This window comes from Podarcis melisellensis (assembly GCF_964234715.1).
Source record: "Podarcis melisellensis genome assembly, chromosome: 1".
Classification (NCBI taxonomy): Eukaryota; Metazoa; Chordata; class Lepidosauria; order Squamata; family Lacertidae; genus Podarcis; species Podarcis melisellensis.
In genome coordinates this window covers 95,495,275-95,517,760 of record NC_138528.1, presented here as the reverse complement: position 1 = coordinate 95,517,760, position 22,486 = coordinate 95,495,275, and the positions used below count along the sequence as shown (strand labels likewise).

At 39.9% G+C, this 22,486-nt stretch overlaps 1 protein-coding gene across 3 annotated transcripts in view; it reads right to left on the bottom strand.

Moving 5' to 3' along the window:
• MGAT5 (alpha-1,6-mannosylglycoprotein 6-beta-N-acetylglucosaminyltransferase) overlaps positions 1-22,486 on the bottom strand; it is a 112,137-nt gene that overhangs the window by 16,992 nt on the left and 72,659 nt on the right. For all 3 annotated transcript variants that reach the window (XM_081921737.1, XM_081921739.1, XM_081921738.1), the window contains exons 6-11: positions 19,276-19,347; positions 18,539-18,700; positions 14,794-14,963; positions 12,156-12,290; positions 9,100-9,233; positions 7,935-8,068 (exon numbers count right to left, since the gene is read on the bottom strand). In XM_081921737.1, coding sequence (XP_081777863.1) covers positions 7,935-8,068; positions 9,100-9,233; positions 12,156-12,290; positions 14,794-14,963; positions 18,539-18,700; positions 19,276-19,347 — 807 coding nt within the window. The remainder of the gene's footprint in view (positions 1-7,934; positions 8,069-9,099; positions 9,234-12,155; positions 12,291-14,793; positions 14,964-18,538; positions 18,701-19,275; positions 19,348-22,486) is intronic.

Here is a 22,486-nt window from a genome sequence, read left to right as displayed (position 1 = left end):
ATTTTCAATGGGAAAGGGGCAAATTTCCACAAGCTTTCTTTATGGTAATCAGCTGCAGAAACACTAGGAAGGAAAGAAAGAATACACATGTTCTGTTTTAAATGGAGATAGTAAGGAGGAGGAGGTAAAGCTGCCTGAGCCATCAACTTGGCAACCTACAATTAGCAAAAATGTGCATTATTTAAAAATTATGCAGGTCACCTCCACAGAATAGTAATCTTGTTAATCAATGATCTGCTAAAAGCCACAGGAACAAAGTGCAATCCGGCTATACTCTGTGCGTGGGGGGAGCCCAAGCATTACCTCACTGCTTGATTGTCACCATACCAGGCAGTCTTGTTCTATAGCTCTGTTGCTCTGACTTCTCATAGAATTCAATTTAAAACAAGAGAACAGGGGTAGCCAACGTGGCGCTCTCCAGATGTTGTTGGACTACAACTCCCAGAATTCCTGACCACTGCCCATGCTGGCTGGGGCTGATGTCCACAACATCTGGAGAGCATCATGCTGGTGACACCTGTACTGGAAGCATTTTTTAAAAAAATAACTATTGCTACACAGCTGGATACATGGTTGGAGACCACAACACATGCTTTTGAAAAGATAAGTGCAGGATTTCTAAAAGATATATAAATGTGTGCGTGTATCTAAGGTCTATTTTCCCAGTGAGTTGATAAATCTCACGATTTAATGGAATTCTTCTCTGTACAAAAGACAAAACAAAACCCTCCATGTAGAAAGCAAGACCTAAAGGAGCTAGTCTAGCTTTCTCCTGCAGAGCTTCCGATGTATTATGATGCCTTTTAGTGGAGCAGCATTCAATCGTGTCAGTTTCACTTGCAGGATTAAACACTACAACCCAGACACAGCAACCCAACATTTTATTAGCAATCTGCTTTAGGTGGAATTGACCAGTAATTCTAGCCTAGGGATACCTATCATAGTTCCCTGCAGATGTTGATAGACTAAAACTCCCATTATCCTTGACTGGGGCTGATAGGAACAGGTGTCCAACTCGGTTGGGATAGCATCATGTTGGCTACCCCTCCTCTAGTCTTTAGTTCTGTATTCCATAACGGCCCTGCAGATGTGACTACCGATAGAAAAATCCAAAGTCTTGCTATTGTTACAAGATGAAATGAGACAAACTTCAGAAAAGATTTGAAGCAGCTGAACATGATTGGGGACAACTTTGTTATTTTTAAAATGTCACATTTAATGCAGCAAGATGTGTGGAACTAGAAATTAATTGTAACTCTCAATAGCAGTTACTTTTTCAAAATCTCACGAGGGAATATGGTAGAATCTTAAATCTATCTATGTTTTCTCTTTTCAATCCTGCTTAATGCCGAAGCATACAAAAAGAGCTTCTGAGTGCCAGTTATATAAATTCAATTTGGCAGAAGGATATGTTATTCCTTCTTGGATTTCATTCTCAATAATACAGCTTCTGTAAAACAAATTACATTCCCAGAAACACATGTGTAAACTGCTATTTCCTCAAACAGGTGCCAACTGAGTGGAATCTTGTGAAATATTTTGTCTCTACTGCACAAGGAAGAGTCTTTCCATCCATATCCATATCCCTATTCCACCCCATCTAACTAAATAGATTCTGTCTATTAGGAAGAATGCATGCAGATCTTATGCATTTGCTACACAATGCTTACAATCCTAACATATTTTGTTCTGAAACACCCGCGTCATCTAGCCATGGCTTTGGAACAACCCTAGGATTATCCCACAATTAGGGTGAGTGGCTTTTCTGTGCATGGCATCACAGCTAAATTTCATAAACACAATCAAGGACAAACTAGAGGTGATGATTGTGCTGCAATTTTAATTATCCCCAAATTCTTAGTCATTAAAAAATAATAATCAAATATAGCTTTTGAACATAGCATTCTTAGTTCTGGTGCTCAAGCACTTTATCACTGTTTATCATAAGGTATATAAAGACATGAACCTGGTGTAGCACAGATAATTAAGGAATGAATATAGCACAAGGTAGTGAGCATCAAGAGAACCACTGTATAAAGACAGCATGACAAATACTCAGCCTTATTTTATAGATAAAAATGTGACTATACAAATGCAGTCATTACTCTGAAATCTGGGCTGGCACAGATGTAAATCTGGGTTTACCTTAATTACAGTTGAAAATTCTTCCAATGAACTATTTAATCATTATTTGCAGATTGAAGAGATTGACTATTTACAAACATATGTTAAGCAAGGAACAAGAACTGTGTACAGCAGGACAAACTTTGGAGTGTATGATTCAAATTCAATAGGTTGAAAAGATCATCTTTATTCCCCGCATCTCCAATTTATATGCCTATGCTTGTGAAGGTGTAGGCAAAACAGCACCACCCATGCAGACTTGAGGGAACCGTGATGTTTGCAGATGCTGGGGGGGGGGGGGAGGACCAAAACCCAACTGCCTTTAGGAATGGAACACCCATATGGACAAATCAAAGGTTTTAATGTAGTGTAAAACTATCTACTTCACCCCCTAAAAACATCCCCAAATGGAGAACCCTTGTGACAAAACAAGCCACTGAGTGCAGAGCACTCTCAGTGGGGACAGAATATTAACTGACTGATACTAATTGAGGAAAACCAGACCAGTGGAAGGAGCAATGGAATGGATTGGTTGGAACTCTGAGTAAAACCACAGCACACTGTAACATTTTGTGGCCGGTTGCCACTTGTTACATGGCTATTAACAATTTGCATAACTTTTTTCTAGGGATACTCAATGCCACATAGTACTGGCACCTCCACCCCACCCCAGTTAAAAGTGCCCCACTTACTGTAACAACTTCATGGTGAGTACCAACACCTTTTTTCCTATCTATAAAAAGCAATCACTATTTGGTATAAATCAGCAGCTCCCTTCCCCCAAATCTGGAGGTAGGATCCCTGATGAGCTTGTGTGAGTGTGTGTGATTAGTAAACTGGAGAAGATGAGTGTATGGGAACCTGCAATTCCAAATGTTTGAGGAAGAAGCTCTATTCTACTGAATACAAATACCATTTCTTCTCTACTGTCCACCAATGCCACACACTGTTCACATTCTGCAGCAAGTTCTATCCACCTATTATCCGTTTTGCCTGCATGTTACAACTGTTCATTTAACAGCTGGGAACCTGGAGAGGTGTAATGATCAGGAGGTTGCTGTCACTGCCCTTACCCTTACAAGCATGCATCCTCCAGATGGTCTTTAATTAGGCTAGGAAGATGGGTAACACAGAACAAGCGGCATTAGAATATTTTCATCCCCCAGGAAAAGCAAAGATCTAAGGATTGAAGAAGGATTCCGTATTCATTTCAGATCTATCTATAGTGGGTAGACCAGGGGAGTGAGAGTGCAAACACTATACTGGTTAAGACAATATTTTATCTTTTCCACAGTGAATGTTAATATGCAAGGAGACATTAACTGACATTTCTGGAAAGAGCTATTTTACAGATGGGGCATTTAACAATGGATACGAATATGCTGGATATGGCAGGCAAATTGACAGGGAGGAAAGGAAGGAACCAAGGAAGAAAGGGAGGGAGCTGGGGAAAAATAAACTAAAAGAAAAATCTGAAAATAAATCTGATACATCTTTTTGAGTACAAGACCCAAGTCTATCTGACAGGCTGTTCTTCTGATGTACTACTAATCACATTGGAAAATACACTGATTAATTATACTCAGTTTTTATTGAGGCTTTTGAAAGTCTCCTAGTACTGATAATAGAACAGAATGCATAATCACAAAAGCTGAAAATGAATTAACAGTTTCCAATGCTGCTAAAATGTGTACTCTAGCACAAGGAGACACTCTAAAAACCTTGAGTGTTCGTAAATGAGGATGAAAAAGTTAATGATTTTTCTTCAAAGTCACAATGAAAGCAGCACAACTACCACTTAAATAATAAGAAAATGTTTTTTTCTGCTCAAGAACCATGGGCAAATATAGGACAATCAAAACCTCAAGATGCTGCTAAACAAATGAAATGAACAGACAGCTGCCACACAAAGAAAAAATCTTGATAGGCCTTCAGGCTTTGTAACGGGCAGACAAAGTAGGCTGGTAAAGGGGCCACTAGGCATTTGTCATTCTCTCTGTGTCTCTTTTCTTCTGCCATGGCGCCTTCTTGAAGTGGGCTTAACCTAGCAGATTTATCCCTATGGGAAGTATAATGAGAAATGTTTTCACTGAGGAAGTTTGTACACTGGGCTTTAAATCACTGGGAAATCCCAGGAAATTACTACAGTACGGATGAAGAAACTACATGTCCAAGGTCTGTACTATGAATTATGAAGAGCTCTCACAGTTTTCTGCTGCTAGCCAGAACTAAGATGCCCCACAAAACTCAAATAATTTGTGAAACCCTTGAAAATTGAAATGACACCTGTACTCCTAAATTTGTACTCTTAAATCCTCAGCCTGGCATGTTTCTGTAAAGAACCGAGCAACAGCTTAAGATAATCGCGTACACTAGTTTTTCCTTAAGGAACAATATTTTAATTACACAAATTATTAGAGCTGCTTTAGCACTAGATAATGTACATGTGCACATACACATCATGTACGCTATCATGTTAAAAGCTTCTATATGCATCTGTACACAACTGCATACATGCATGTATGACAGCTTGAACTGGCTGTGGCTTCCTAAATATTCTAAATGCAACACTGTAAATCAGCCTTCCCCCAACAACTTCTAGCATCACTGATGGGAGTTATAGTTCAAGACGACACCCTGCGAGAGGGCACCAGGTTCAGGGAAACTGGTATACACCATATATCCACGCATTTATTGTTGGGATTTATTCAGGATGCCTAGGCATTCTAATCTAAGAAGCAGCTTTTAGTCATAGGTTAATGGCATAAAAGGGAGATGTACCTGGTTGACTGACTGCCCTCTAATAGTTTAAAACAGGGTAGCATTCACTCTATGACATCTGTGGCTGTGTGTGCATGATAAAATCCTGGTCAAATAAGCCAGCATATATACAGTTGATATGCCTCTCCTTTGCCTCTCCCTTCTCTTGAACAGTGAAACAAACCAGATAATTTATCTTTTGATCTGAATAAGGGAGTATGGCTAATGGCTTCCAAACAAGCCGGACTCAGAAGCTAGCATTAAAGTACCTTCTCTGTGATTTACAGACACTGCTTAGTATAGATGATAGCTCTTTTGGAAGGTAAGAGAACAGAGATGACTCCTTCCATAAACAACTCTCTTTACTTTTGTGTGCGCGCAAAATTGAACTTTTAAACAATGCAAATCCAGTTAATTCTTTTCCTCAACCCAAACTCTTGATGTTGTGACTAGCTGAAATCCCGCTTTCAGTAACTAAAGTACATATCTGGGTTGCAAGCTATTGATTCTTTATTCTAGAACGCTAGATGTAAAACCTGGTATTTGTAGCACCAAGGAGAGATTTACCCAGCCTCCAAGATCCATCTGCAAACATGCTACAATATCTAGCCTAACCTTTCTGTACTAAAAACAAAGAAAAACCCTCATCTCCTGCTTTATGTAACATCTTGTCTGGACAACTCAAAAGCTTGCAACAAATTTGCAATGTTTTGATAGGTCCAATAAAGCTGTTGGCCAACCGGATTTTGAAACTTCTTGCTTACATGCTAACACAGCTGCCTTTGACTGTTAACAATCCATTATAATTCAGTTTGTTACAACTGCATTTCAACTAGCCATTTACCCAATAAAATGACAACATATAAGCACAAAAGGTTAAGATTACCTCATCTGGCTCTCAGCAGCTACCTCTTATGAAGAGCTAGAAATTACAGAACTTTAATTGCACAGAGTAGTACTTGCTGCATCTGCTTCTCTGAATACTTGTGTTGTATTATGGACAATGGCCGTGCCCTCTGGGCAATAATGGGACAACAAGAAGCCTTTCTACTGAGAATGGAGGGCAATTTGGAGAACGCCCCAAGGCAACCTTCCCCAACCTAGTGCCCTGCAGATGTTTTGGACTACAACTCCCATAATCACTGACCAGTGGTCATGCTAGCTGGGGCTGATAGGAGCTAGAGGAGAAGAAGAAGAGGAGGAGGAGTTTGGATTTGATATCCCGTTTTATCACTACCCGAAGGAGTCTCAAAACAGCTAACATTCTCCTTTCCCTTCCTCCCCCACAACAAACACTCTGTGAGGTGGGTGAGGCTGAGAGAGTTCAGAGAAGTGTGACTAGCCCAAGGTTACCCAGCAGCTGCATGTGGAGGAGCGGAGAGACGCAAACCCGGTTCCCCAGATTACGAGACTACCGCTCTTAATTACTACACCACACTGGCTCTAGAGTCCTAAACATCTAGAGGGCAATAGTCTGGGGAAGGATACTCCAAGGTGTTTGTTCTTCTAGCAGACCAGAGGTGACCAAGGATTGTTTTTTTTGCCCTTGTTCTCTGGAGCTGTATGCTTAATTCACAAGGGAAATGAACAAAAGAAAATCTCTTTTGTAAGCACTCTCTCTCTCTCTCTCTGCACTTCTATCTGGATGAGGAGAATGCCTTGAAGTCAGTGCTAAGAAATCTGACTCAGTCAAGACCTTGCCGTGTATGTGAAAATAAGTGAATTATTTAATATTATGATTACAGGTAAACAGCAAGTCAGCAAGTAAAAAAGAAAAAAAAACTTTAGGCAAAAGATAACTCATAGGTTATAATTTTTGGAAGTGCCAATGGCCTAGTCTACCATTGGCACTTTATCATAAACAATACTTTTAAAATAATACCTAATTCAATGGACCTTTAAACATGTAAAAGCAATTCCTTTGAGCATTTTGGAAAGACAAATAATAACTGAAACTAGAGAAATCAACTCTTCTGTTTTTCTTTCAGTACCTACAAGTTCAACAACACATGAATCCACAAGCAAGTTTGGCCAGAGGCTGCTACCCAGAGACCAATTACTTATAACAAATGAGAGAGTTGGAGTAAGTCTCCATTGCCTGTTCTGTGGCTTCACAATGTGTAGCTGCACAAATCAGGGCCTCTATCTTCCACTATGGTCAGGATTGTGAATACTTTGATTACAAAGAAATTTGAGAGTGTTGGAAACAGGGATTTTTTGGGAGGCATTTGTAAGGCTAAACATTCAGTTAAGCTGACAATTAGCTGGAGATCCTTTGGTAAAAAGAATGTGACACTCACACTAGAAATCTCACAAATGGAAACACAGAAGCAGTGCATGTAATAGTGTGTTAAAGACAGTGGGCAGGATTCACCTAACCAGCCTCATCAACAGAAGCCCTGTTCAAAGACTTCCACATGTACAATTTGGCTCCTGCACTCCCTGATTTTTTTTTTTTTTTTGGGTGGCAGTAAAACCACCTGAATAACACGAGGAGGTAGGAGAGAGAGGAATCATTCCACCTGACAAGTAATGCTTGCACAGATAGAATGATTGGAAGAGCATGATGTTGAATTCCACCCAGTAAGTACAGCTAGGAGAGTTTTTGTTTCCAATATTCAGATATAATATGGAAAGTAGTTTGACTGAGAAGCCAACCAAGAGCTCTAAGTTTCTTTTCAATGCATGAGAATTGAGGAGAGGGGAGAAGACAAGAGTCAAATGTTTGTACTTGCTCATACACATTATGATAAACCAGCTAATGGCTTGGTACAGATTAATGGCATGTCCCTTTCTCCTTCCAAATCTTTCAGTTATAAACATGGTGCAATAAACCTGGCTGAACATATAATGACGTAAAATTGTGTACAAGACTATAGTCTAAAGGAGCTGCATCTTTTGTTAAAAACCTCTTTGAACAGATAATATCTGCCGGCATTGTTTTCTAAAAAGTACCTGTCAAACACTAATTAAAATATAGCTCAGTTTAAGCTTGCAACTTTGTGTTCTGCTCCGTCATGGAAAATGATTTGTTCAGCATAGCAACTCACCTTCCAGAAGTTATCAACTTTGCCATAGACAAGCGACTGGTCCTGCCTTTTAATTACGTTGAAGTGCTTGATGTCACTGGAATTCAGATATTGTTCCACAACAAAACCAAGGAAACTATTGTCTGGAGTGTGAGCTGTAAACCAATCAACCAAACAAACAAAAAGTCAGCACTGCATCTTTATGCATCACTGCAACACCGTCATAAGTCTTATCTTCTATTATGTATTTTCCTAAGGATATTGTCATTCTGCAATTCACATGGCTGTTGACAGGTAGCACTGCGAGGTAAAGTAAAGATAAAGGGACCCCTGACCATTAGGTCAAGTCGTGACTGGCTCTGGGGTTGCGGCGCTCATCTCGCTTTATTGGCTAAGGGAGCCGGCGTACAGCTTCCGGGTCAAGTGGCCAGCATGACTAAGCTGCTTCTGGTGAACCAAAGCAGCACATGGAAATGCCGTTTACCTTCCCGCCGGAGCGATACCTATTTATTTACTTGCACTTTGACGTGCTTTCGAACTGCTAGGTGGGCAGGAGCTGGGACCGAGCAACGGGAGCTCACCCCATCGTGGGGATTCGAACCACCGACCTTCTGATCAGCAAGTCCTAGGCTCTGTGGTTTAACCCACAGCGCCACTGTGAGGTACAGCATGGTAAAAAAAAAAACTGGTCTCAGAACTGCTGAGCCAAGGCAGCAGCATAAGGGGCTGAGGAGGAGGGAGATAGAAAGGCAGGAGGTGGCACAGGCCAGAGGATGGGTGACCCAGCTAAGTGAGCAAGATGTTTGGCAAGGTGTAAGGAGAAAAGGGAAGGTGTAAGGAGAAAAGGGAAGAGGAGAGAGGGGAGAGAGTGTCCTTGATGATGCGTAAGGGGAGGGGGTGGCTTTGGTGAGGGGTTGATAAGGGTAGGTGGGATGGTCCAGCAAAGAGAGCAGGGATGCAGCCCCTAGCATTTAATAAATGCTTAGAACATAGGTTTACCCTTTCATTATATTCAAAGACTTGTAATATTAAAAGTGAAGGATACCAAAATAACTACAGACCTATAAAAACAGTTTAATATGTGGACATATCTTCTTTTTCATGTAATATCTCCACTTGGAGGACTCCGAGGGCTAACTCCTATTCCGAAAAGCAAAAATTGCTTTTGTAAACAACTTGAACTTACGAAACATTGTGTAGAATTGTTGTGGGTTAAGGTTCCATTTTCCCCATGGAGTTTTGTGGCCTTTAGATTGGGCATAATGAGCATGGTTAAACTCTGGTTCAGTCCCAAATGAATCTAGCACTCGTAACATGCACCTGTGCAAAGATAAAGGAAGGCAACAACAGTGTTAGTAATTGGCGACCATGTCTTCTAAAGCTGATACAGAAATTTCTGGCATAACCAAGAATAAAAGCAATACCATGATATGCATCAACAAATCAGCATGGTTACTATTCATATTTATTCATGCCCAAGAAAATATGGTAAAGATCTTCCTCTGACAGCAATACCACGGGCCAATTTACACCATAAACCTAGCAATCTTGGGACTTAGAAAGTGCCCATCCTCCACAAATACCAAGTATTATTATTCTTACTTGCACGTGTCCACTGACAAATGGCCTAGGAGTACTTTGTTGAGAAGTTTTGATAGAAAAAGTATTTGAAAGGCAGTTTCAGAGTTGGGATGGGATGGGGGGGGGAGAAGAGTTGCAATAAATTAAACACAAAGAATAATTTTCTGACAATAAGAGCTGTTGGAGAGTGGATCAGACTCCCTTGGGAGGTGGACTGTCCTTCCTTGAAGGATTTTAAGCAGAGGTTGGATGGCCACCTGTCATGGATGCTTTAGCTGAGTTTTCCTGTACTGCAGAGGGTTGGACTATATGACCCTCGGTCTCCCTTCCAATGCTACAATTCTGTGATTCTATTTTATGCATCCATGATACTTCCACATTCTAAGTCTGCACTGGGTAGCTGAAATTCAGAGCTTTATGTCAACCGCTTTCAGTGAAAACATTTTACAGCAGCAGAATTATTTTTTGATTACATCAAGTGCTTGTCGGGAACCAAACGTATTATTTAGTAGAATAAATCATACAGCAGAAGGAAGCTGTTGGGTTATACTGTGGAAAGGAGAGTGGGATTTGAATAAAAGCATTTGGTTTTAAGCCAAATGCAGGACGTGGGATGATTCTTGGAAGATAAGGATTAGCAAAATGAGTAGGCTGAATTAACTATCTGAAATACAGTGACAGGTTACATAATATTTATTATTCTCCCCGTTGCATTAAAACTGATAACAAAGAAATGAATCACCAAGTCAAGTTTTAATGCACTGTTATGCATATGGTGCACTCTTAAAAATAATGTTTGAAGGAAAGTAAACCAAAGTTAAGAAAAGGTATATAATGTGATTCCTAAAGTAGCTTTACTGTTACGTTTTCTTCTTCTCTACTTTTCATAGAATTATAGGACTGAAAGGGATGCCAGGGGCCATCTAGTCCAACCCTTGCAATGCAGGAATTTCAACACCTGGTCCCCCATCCAATTTGAAACCATACCAGACTCTACTTGGCTTTGCAAATGTGCTAGCAGTTTTAATGCTATACCACTTGGAGGTGTTTTGCTGACTTCCACTTTATAGAGTACCAAAGAATAACTGGAAAACAGAAAGCTTAAAGAAAACCAAGGGATAACTAATTCAACTTCCTGAACTGAAAAGGCAAGAAATTGTTGGAACCCATCGTCAACAAATGCCTTCAGAGCCCATAGCTTTCCAAAGCACTTTATTCCATTACTCAGTTCATGCTGCAAAATGAATAGTTAACCAAGTAACCTCAAATGCTAAAAACAGCCTTTTTTCGATTTGAACCATTTGGTAAAGAAAAGCAGCAAAGCAAAGTTGAAATATCCATGTTATTTTATATATTTAATGAACTAGGAAGAAGGAAAACAATGAAGTTTTAGTTTGTCAGGCACATTTTTTCCTCCCATCTTCTTCCTAACAGTTCCTAAAATTTGGAATCCAGTGGCAATGTAAAACTACATGAATGAAAAATGAGTGAATATATGTTGTCCATTCATATTTTCAATTATGTTTTTCAGGCTCTGTTCTGCTACAACTGCAAACCGTGGCTTGGTGTTACATGATAAAGCTTGCACACACATGCACACTCTCCTTGCTCATCTGAAAAAAATATTTACTTCCATTTTCCTGCAAGCCTATTACATTTGAGTCATCCAAATATGGATTATGCTTTCAGTCCAAACTAGTATGGCAAACCACAGCTTGAAGCTGATTTGAAAACATGATTTGGAGAGCAAGTATAAACTGTAGTTCAGGTCACCACTCTGGATAGAAAAACAAGCCCTGGATTGTTTGTAAGAGGAAGTAATTGGGTGTCAGTGGGGAGAAGGGCGGGTATGAATACCAGGTTTGTTCACAGTGCACCAAAATAAAGTCTGGAGATACACCTGAGTGACCCTGACCACAAAAACTAAACCAACTAAAAAGCAAGAAGAATGCAAAATAATACAATTTATTTTGGTTAAGTTTACTTTCAGAGACGCATAATCAAATACTGAAAAACAAAACAGATAACAAAACAGAGATCAATAAATCTAATAAGCAAAAAGTAGTGACTCCAATTGCCAGATGCATTTCAAACTTCTTCTTCAGTGGCATATAAACGACAATTAGTGGATTAGCTATTCCACAGTAGAATCAGATTCGGCTTGCATAAATCAGGAATCTTAGTCTCAAGAAAAGAATATTACATTTCTGATCTGTGCAAGATTTATCCTCCTGATATCCAGGAATTTTCCAGTTCCACTTCACTGAAGGAGGGGGAGGGAGACTCCCAACGCTCTGGCCTTGAGGGACATAAGGGGGTACTGTCATACAATTTCTTACAGGTTGGGCACTTGTGTTTTAAAGCAGGAGCAAGGCTGCTTGTTGAGCAGACCTGCAAATGAACAGAGCTCCTATGAAAAAGAAGCTACTTATACACAGGAGTTTTTTTTCGACGTCCACACAAGTTGTGAGGACAGCCTGGGTATATGACACTGGCCTCATGCCCTTATGTGAATGCTCTATAGGAGAGCAGCACATAAATAGGGCTAGTTTAAAAATTCAGATTCAACATCAGGAACAATGAAGAGAAAGATGTAAAAATGCACTAGATATGTGGAACCACAATTCCTTCTGATAAACTGCTTTAGAAAGGAATACTTACTGATAGTGAACCCAGGATGGTCCAAGGGTTTTCTTGAACTGAGTCAGTCCAACAATGTCAATGTAAATTAGTTCCACTACTTTATCCCCTTGAGTTGGGCAGCCAGATCTATTACCAACAACCTTCTTCATAATCCTAATAGTAAGAAAAAAGAAAAACTTTATTTCCACCGAATTCCTGCATTCATACAAAAGAATGAAATAAATTTAGTCTTAACAGTGAGCTTTTATTTTTCCATTCCCAGAGACAGAATGACTAACAAACCGATGTGTGTGTGTGTATGCACATGTATTGCCTCAACAGGATTTTTGAAGAACAATGTCTGAGCAGGACTCACTGCAACTCCAAAAGCCTGCCCAAGGCAGTATTCTAACCCTCAAATTATCAGCGCTGATCTAACATCTTGCTGGCCTGGTTCACAGAACACCATATGTTAAACTATGGTTTACCAGGACTGTGAGAACATGTGGATTCCTGGAGAGAAGTTCACAGTCACTTTACTCATCCCATCTTAAGCCATGGTTTGATTTAGTGCCTCATCAAAACATGGCCTTGTGGTTAGGCTCTTTCCTTGCTAACTGTGAGCTACAGCCAAGGCTTGTTCTCAGCCCTTGGGTTTGTAAAACAAGCTAAGCCAAATCGTTGGTTAGCTCAGCAGAGGAGTTAAAAAAAACCAGGAAGAAAGCATAATGGTTGCAACCAACTCTCCTTGTACCTGCACATCCACACAGTCCCAGAAAACCATAGTATGGCTTACCGTATTGTGCAGGCAAAGACTAATGTGAAAAATATGGTTTGTGCAACATGGCTTTCATGTCCTCTACTCTTCACTGCTGCCTTCTCCAGGAGCTAGAATGAAGTGGAATATTGTGTCCGGGAATGGAAGCAGGATATGGAATAGGTTGAAGCTGAGGGCCATCTTCCCTATAAGGAATTCCCCACCCTTCATTGAGTGCCCCCTCCCCATTTCCCGCCTAGCAATCCAATACTGATAGGTAACCTTCACAACAGACCTTGGGTTCTGTTTTCCTTCTGTGAGCTACATGTCTCAGAGAAGCCAATTCTCCTTGTATTGTATACTTGTGAAACACTGCAAGAGGAATAAATCCCCGAGCTTACCATGGTGTGGGTGTGCACATGCGCAATAGCTCTTCTTCCCCATTTGGTAGTAGGTGAGCTACAATGTGCTTGCAATTTCTTACTGGGGTTTTATATATCGGGAAAGTGAGGTGCCTGGTGGGCTCTCTACCAAGACCAAAGCTTGCCTCAAAAAATTTGGTCTTTCCAGATGCAACTAACTTGCCAGATCCTCAATCTCCAGAGAAATTATGCTAGTCTCATTTTGAAATCGCATTAGTCACACATTTCAGCAAACAGCACTACTGACAGAGGTATTAATGCATGGAAATGTCCAGAACAGGGTTAACACTTGATAACTTCCTTAGCATAAACATGTGCTCACTGCACTGGCAGAAATACAGTGAATCCAGACCAGATTAAAACAGATAGGGATACCCTATTACGTTAAACTCACATACCGTAATTCTTTCCACAAATGGGCCTATTCATGTACCAAAGAAGTGTCACCAAACAGTATGACTAATCCTTTCAGCCCATATTGTAAACATTTTAATTCATGGCTGCTTATGTATATTATACAAATACAAGCACACACACTTCCGGGACTAGCTGCCATACATTAACTCTCTGGCTTAATTTACAAGGAAACATAATAGAGAAGTCTTTCAGGCTTATTGAGTTGAGATATGGTACAGCAGAACAGTTCTTAGGGGCCCTGAAATCAAAGCTCATTGGTTTCTGACATACAAATACAGTCAGCCCACAACTATGTGGGGGTTACGTTCCTGGGATCACGCCTAAAACCACGTATAGTCAAAACACGTTAGATGTCATGGTGGGTGGAGTTTGCCTTTGTTCCCAGAAGCCTGCCCCCTTTCTGCCTGCTTTTATCTTTTATTATTTGTTTGCATTTTTTTGCCAAGAGCGTAAGGCTGAATGCAAACAAATTAAGTGTGCATACGTTGTGGGCTTACTGTACCACCACCTGTGCTATTAAACATCACCCCCAGCACAATACAGTATAACCATGGGCTTAATTCTCAATGTGTTTCCAATGAAATAATTTGGAAATTATGGGTCGCATGCTGAAGAACAGGATCTTCAGAAAACAGCTCAAAATCCAAAACCTGTCTGAAAAAAACGATGGCTTTCACACAAATTAACCACAACCAATCTAATTTGCTGATAAACAGTTTCATGTTGGAAATAAAGGTTATTTAAGAAAAAGAAGAAACAAATTAGAAGACATTTCTCTTGCTGCAGATGTCTAGCACACCTGTAATGGCAGAGAATAGAACTGCTTAGTTCTGAATTTTCCAGCATTCATTTATGAAGTCTAAGGAGGAAGCAGTGACAATGAAAACATATTATGCTTTTCATGGTGCACATATTTAGCTTATGAAAATAATCTACTTATCATCTGTTTAGTGAATTATCACTTTCATTTTCCTCTTCACAAAATTATAGGCTGCAGAATAAAGGCTTCAAGAGAGTTTGCAGTTAAAGGAAGGGGGTTTTTTTGGTACTCAAGTTTCAAAGTGGAAAATAATCTCCTTACTCCTTGAGCTCTGCCAATGAAGCTGAAATCCTAATGTCATGGCCCAGTAAATAGAGAGATGTAATTAAATCACTCCACTGGACTAATTCACCAAGTGGGCCACCACTAAAGGCATTTTCTGCAATCTTGAATCCAGATTCTTTTGTGAGGAGTCCCAGATGTACAAGGACCTGAAAAAGAAAGCTGAAATGTAAGTATTCAGTACTGGATATATATTGAACAGAGGGTTTAACTATAACATCATTTTACATCAATAGCCCCAATTGCTACAACATAGCATATTGAATACTTGTTCTTAATTATTTCAATCACTTATAAAACACCTAGTATTTTCTAAGCATGTGGAGCTGTTCATTTACAGCATCTACAGAACGTTAAAAACACACCCAAGATACTCCTTAGCCACAGACTCACAGGCTAACAGGCACAATGCAAAAGGAAAAGAAACTAAGAGAATAAGTCATGCATTCAAAGGCATCAATTATTGAAATTACTTCAGACCTACTCATCTGGGCAGAAGTGTGCAGAGAGAGAAGCAAGGCCTCACTTTTGTGTGAGAAGCATGTGCAAGCTTCCTGTTTGTGAGCTGGGGATCTGCACAGCTGGGACCCATGGCGTAGCATGGGCGGGGCAATGGGGGAAGTTGCCCTGGGCGCAAAATTGTTAGGGTTGCAAAATTTCAAATGATAAAAAGAAAGTAGTAGTAGTAATAATAATAATAATAATAATAATAATAGCACACCCTCTGCCTCACACAGAACTAGCAATGTCCAGTTGCTCAGGTTCCCTCTGTACGGGCTTTAGAAAGATATCCGCTCCTGACCAAACCCCCATCCTGCTCGATGCTCACAGGCATCACAGCTGCAAGGATACTTGCCTTGCCCCAGGCAATACACGCTACGCCACTGGTTGGCACCCCCCACCCCACCCCCCCAAATTAGGTTCTCAGACTACGTGGAGCTCCTGCAAATGTGCTCATACAGTGGTATTTTCCCCTTACAGAACCAGTAAGATGGTGGGACTAAAAGTGAGCCACTCCCCACTCCCTAAACATTTATGCCCTGTGCAAGAGTGAAACATGAACAGGGCTACTGTCTCAGCAGTATCATTTATTTAGCCAGCAAAATTCAAACACCACTAAATTGCAGTCTCTTAAGAGATTCACATAAAACAGCACAAAATACCAATTCAGTATAGCAATAAAATAAACTTCGAAAACAGTAAGCACAATACAATTATCAAAATATAGATAAGAGCAACAGTTCTGAGAACAAATGTATATGATAAAATTACATTTCTAGGGAGGCCTGCTGGTGGAAAAAATGTTTTTAGAAGGCACCAAAAAAACCCAGTACAATGAAGGTGCCTGCCTAATATTAATAGGAAGTTAATTCTCTAATTTAATGATGATTAGAGAATCATCTAATGTGGGCTGTGGTGGGCTTCCCTGCCTGTAAGTACGTATACACATACAACCCAAAGCCCTTAGTCCCTTAGCTGTTTGCAGAACCCAGTACGCAGTCAAGAACAAAAAGCAATACACTATATTTAAGGCTTTTTATTGGTCATTCATTTGATGTTACATCTTAAATGTGATTCCGCTGAGTCTGGCAGGTTGTTGCAGGTTTCAGTTTTTATTCAAATTCTGTATTCACGGTTAGGATATATCATTTAGTTTCCAATTATATAATCCCTGAAGGTAAGTCCATGTTCTGCACAATCTAATGTTTGGGTTTTTGTTTTGTTTTTTTAAAAATGTGTATCCAGAATAAATACTCTCTGGTTTAACTGCTGGTACACAGGACTGCTTCTGATCTGATGGAGCCAATTATATTAGTATCAGTTACTTCTAATGTGATTTAACCCCAATTATTCTCATTACAATAACAAGAGGTTATCTGTGAGGTACCCTGTGAGAAAATTAAATCATTTCCTTATGGCCAAAAGGAGACTGCCAAAAATGCTTTCACATTATCACTGACTCAGACCATGGAAAGGCATAACACAAATAGTTTTGGGGGACATTTTTATAGCCCAAACAAAACTGGAGTGAAACTTGGGGTTGTAAGATGTCCCCAAAAAGAGCCATGTGGGCTGGTGCCAGAATAATGAATGAATGCTTTTCCTGGATCAGTTTTTATTTGAAAAAACCATGGGACTTTTTTTAAATGCCAGGATATTAACAGTGGCTGGAGCAATAAAGTATACCAATGGCAAAAATCACCATCTCACCATAAACCTGTACCAACCTGGCTAGATCACAGGGATGTGGGTCTGAGCCCCACATAGGGCAAAATATTTCTGCATTGCAGGGAGCTGGATAAAAACGATCCTCATGGTCTCATCCAACTCTATGATTCTGTGATGACTAGGAAAATGATACCCCAAATGATTGTATTTGCAAGGCCAAAAAAGCACCCCACATATAAAACACAATTAGTTTTCTTAGGATATTTTGTGTCCCAGGTGCTTTTTGTGCACAGATAGAAAACTGTAATGGGACACAGGTGGCGCTGTGGGTTAAAGCCTCAGCACCTAGGACTTGCCAATCGAAAGGTCGGCGGTTCGAATCCCTGCTGCGGGGTGCGCTCCCGCTGCTCGGTCCCAGCGCCTGCCAACCTAGCAGTTCGAAAGCACCTCCGGGTGCAAGTAGATAAATAGGGACCGCTTACCAGCGGGAAGGTAAACGGCGTTTCCGTGTGCAGCTCTGGCTCGCCAGAGCAGCGATGTCACACTGGCCATGTGACCCAGAAGTGTCTCCGGACAGCGCTGGCCCCTGGCCTCTTAAGTGAGATGGGCGCACAACCCCAGAGTCTGTCAAGACTGGCCCGTACGGGCAGGGGTACCTTTACCTTTACCTTTTTAGAAAACTGTAAATAGTATGTGGCTCCTTTTTAGTCCTAGAAGGACTACATTGTAGATAAATTCTGCAATGAAAAAGTGCACCTGGGGTATAATTCTAACTCCAGACATCTGGATTAAAATAAAGGTATTCCATACACAATGCTAATATTTCATAGTCTCCAACTATTTCTCTGTGATGAAAATAGGGATGTCCTATTTAATCATCATCATCATGCTCCACCCATCTGACTGGGTTGCCGCATCCACTCTGGCAGCTTACAACATATATAAAAATATAACAAAACAAACATTTAAAAAATTCTCTATACAGGGATGCCTTCAGATGTCTTCTAAAGGTTGCACAGTTTCATAGTCACCAACATTTATCCAATGAAAATAGGGACATCCTAAGGAAAAGCGGGACATTTCAGGATCAAATCAGAAACCAGGACGGCTTCTGTAAATCCTGGACTGTCCCTGGAAAATACGGATACTTGGAGGGTCTAACATTTGAAATCAGATTATATTGGGCCCTTAACACCATGGAGAGATTGCAAGTCAATACCTGTCCATCCAGAATCAAGGTTATTCCGATACTACTTTACCTTTATGCTCAAAATGCTCCTTTCCTTGGATTCATGTTTTTAATTGGATTAAAATCCCACTGGCAGAGAATTGCAACTGGTTTTTAGTTAGCCTACACTACCTAGTTAAGTGTCACCATTTGGAAGCATTTTGAATTGCTAGCTTAGTTACCTCTTCTTTTTCTCTGACCTACAAAGAGGTATACTGACATATAGCAAATATATTGAACCAACTCCTACTCAACACTTAGAGCTAATGGGGCAGTTTTCTAGATGAAGCAATGTAAATGGTATTGCTGCCTTGGAGCAGAACTCACTTTTTTTCGTTTTCTCCTCTCCAGGTTTTGTTTTTCAGCAAGTGATTTAATTGCGTCTATCCAAGTGTCTGCCATCCTTCTTATTCGTAGCATCATCCACCGGAACTCTTCATGCCTGGACATCATTTTGTATAGCAATTCAAAATTCGTTCTGATTTCGGCCTTCAATTAAACAGAAAAGTTTTAAAAGTGATATTGAAAAAATGATTTTTACCCCCTAATAGGAAATCTCTCTAAAGTGTGTGGGTGTGTGAGGCACAGTGTCATTCCACTTCATTTATTTAAAAAATGCATACAGATATTCCAAAATTCAAACTCACAAAGTTGGGGAATGGGAAGTAAGCTCTCAGATATTATCTGTGTGATAACTGAGCTCATCATGTGTGTTCTCCCCTCCCCCCATATTACTTTGGTCATTTCATACATTACACCAGATATGTCTGAATAGACCTACCTGCAATATAAAAAGTATGCTTCCAAATATCTGCTGTAGTATCTAAAAATTGTGTATTAACTTCTAAGTATGTCCAACAAATGCATGTTTCCAAAAGAATGGCAAGAAAAAGCAAGTGTGTGAGATTAGGGCCAGAATTACTAGGCATTCAGATGGTTTAGGGTTTACTTTATGACCCAATATTTGTTTTTGGTTTTTTCTCCATACACAGAAAGCTGAACTTAAGGTAACTCCAAGGCCCACTTTGTTAACCATTTTGAAAGCTTTGAAACATACTCCTTACCATCGTCTTTTGGTCAGTTTCTTCATTAGGATTTTTTGCTCTCCAGGGTAAACGGGGACACCAGTTTTCAACCTGCAGATATAGGGATCTTTTGTTAGGCACAGCTTCAGATGCATCAAGCAAGATGTTCATTCAACTATTTCCTTGATGCAATCCCATTCTCATTTGCTGGCAGCCATAACAAAACAGCACAAGGTCAGCAGGCGACAAACCAAAAAAGAGGCACTTCTTTGAAGATATTGTAGCAACAGCAATAGCATTTTCAAAAGACGATGAAGACAGATTGGCTATTAAAGTCCTATCTTTGGCCTCTTCAATAAACTGGCTCCCTTTCATTAACTGATCAAATCTTCAACGTATCATATACGTATTGTATGAAACAACCCTGAAGAAGTTGCTATGAGAAAATTGGAGTGCTCAGCACAACAGGACAGCTGGCACATGGAGAAAAATGTGTTTAAATCATTATGCAAGAATAAAGCACAACGAGAGTCAATAATAAATAAAAAACTGTGACATTAAGATTTTATTTATTTAGTTGAAGGAACACCGAGATTCACAGAAGGCAACACTTCCCTTACATTGTCCCTCGAGACGGACGGATGCCAACAACAATGACTATATGAGAACACAGGATGCCATGAATCCATTCTCCTATCGTAATGGATTTCCTGGTGGTACTAATCCCAACTCACATTGGCATCCAAAAACACGTGGGATGCATAACAGCAAATATTTTTCTACAGTCCAAAAATGAGTGTTCCAGTGATAAGGAACCTATAACACTTAAAAATGATTCAGTACAAAAAGGCCAAAACCTTTGCCACTCACCAAAATCTTCAGTGCTAGCAGAGGAGTTAATAACTTACCAGTCAAAAGAGTTTGAGTCCATGTGCCAAATCGCCCATAACTCTACCATGTTTCATTACTTTCATTAATGTTTTGTTATTGTTGTTAAAATAGAAATGGAAAGTGCAAGGAGGTCTGATTAGGATCCCACCGTGTACATGGTCAACCCTTTCCTCCTGCACCATTGTGCTGAAAAAAACACACCCCCTCCCCAAATTGCTATTAGTTCTAGGGCAGGACTAACACTCTGTGATTTAAAGTAGGCTATAGTTCAGAATTTAATCCATAAAAAAACAGCCTTTTTGTTAGTACTATTCTATATGGGGGGCGGGAGGAATAATTAGATGAATAAAGAAATGCTTCTGACCATGTCAGAATATCTACTGCCTAATTCTGATAGAAAGAACAGCCAGAGGGATGGTAGGATTTAACTGTCATCAGCAATCAGAATTTTAACCAATGGCACACTATAACCAAGCAAGCTTCTTCACAGGCAACTTTATAGTTTTGTCTTGCAGCAGAGGTACTTCACTGTTTCTGTGAAGCAGTACCATGCTACATACTGAGGAACAACTGCACATTTTAAGCTGAATCTCCTCGTCAGAAGTCATTGGAGAAAAATAGCTCCCACCTATGGTGAATTACTAAGCTAAAGTGCATACATTCTTCTATCCACCCCCCAAAAACCCAATTCTCTTTTTTAGTACTGTTCTCATTCCTTACTGAAACTACTGCATTCCTTATTGCAGAATATGCATGTCTAGAACTCTAGCTGAAAATTATGATGATTGATTTAAAGATCGAATTGTGTTGAGAAAGACTCTTCCATCAATCTCTGAGAGGATGCCTGAAGGAATAATGCTCCATGATTTTGGAGCATCAGATAGAAAGGTAGACCAGGGAAGAGTCTGCTGCAAAAAGAAGACTGCCTATTGACAAATTACTTTATGAGACACCAGTTCCAGGTTATCTTTAGCAAGCAACACAATTCATATATCCACATCATTGTAGTGGTTATTAGAATTTTATTTCATGCTTGCATTCACAAATATTTAAGCTTTCAGAATTTGCTGTTTAGCTTAATCATAACATTAATCACAAGATTAAGTATGCTGAATTTAAGCTCAAGGTTAATACCATGACCAAACAATATTAGTTTTATGTGCTGTCAAAAAGAAACCTCTTAGGAAACCCCCCACAGACTTTTATGTATGCTGTTCACTAAACATAAAACAGATTGATGAGTAACATGGATCATTTGTTCTTCGGGGAAGCACAATGAATTCTATACAATTATGTACTGTAACAAATGCCACATGAAGTACTTCATAAATTCCCTAAATTCTGGAGTGTTTGAAGATCTAAGATTCACTATTTTTTCATAAATACAGAAGCATCCTAATATGTCAAGCGAAGGACATGATAAACACAAATCATTATACAGTGGTATCTCGGGTTACATACGCTTCAGGTTACATACGCTTCAGGTTACAGACTCCACCAACCCAGAAATAGTATCTTGGGTTAAGAACTTTGCTTCAGGATGAGAACAGAAATTGTGCTCTGGCAGCACAGCGGCAGCAGGAGGCCAGTGGTGCTTCAGGTTAAGAACAGTTTCAGGTTAAGAACGGACCTCCAGAACGAATTAAGCACTTAACCCAAGGTACCACTGTATATCACCAGGCCGTGACATTTTTTTCTCCATCAACATTTACAAGATGACTGAGAGCACTGGTGGTGAATTGGGTGTTACAAACATCATTTTGCCCCATTGGCTGCATAGCTCTAACCTGTTGTATATAATGGCCTTGCACAGAATGGAAGTATATAGGGTGTTCCCCTAGCCAACATGTTAGGTCATATAATGCTACTGTAGGTGTCACAGAACACTTATATGCACCTCACCCAGATTTCAGTTCTTACAATCACTCTAAAAATTGGGTAATGGACTCTGGTAAAGAAAACCTTTTCAATAATCCACAACATAGAAAATAAGTCTAAAAAGTGTGACTGATGAGGTTAAAATACTCGCTCGACAAACTTGTATATTTATAGTCTTATCATAACATCTTGCTTTTTAGAAAAATGAGATGAGCAAAGGCAAAATTACTCTCCGATCTGAACTGGTTGAGAATATGCTCCTCCTACACTCTAAAAGAACATATTCAAAATAATTTTCCACTGCAATTCTGTCTTTCTATTATCCCCGCAAAAGTCTTTGTGTGTGATATATTTATAGATGTTGAACAGTGAAGCCTCATGCAATAGTTGACTACCAGCTTCCACCACCAAATAAATAGAACCTAGTACTCTTAATAAGTAGTATCACAAGGCAATGGCAGCCCAATGGGACGATGTGTCA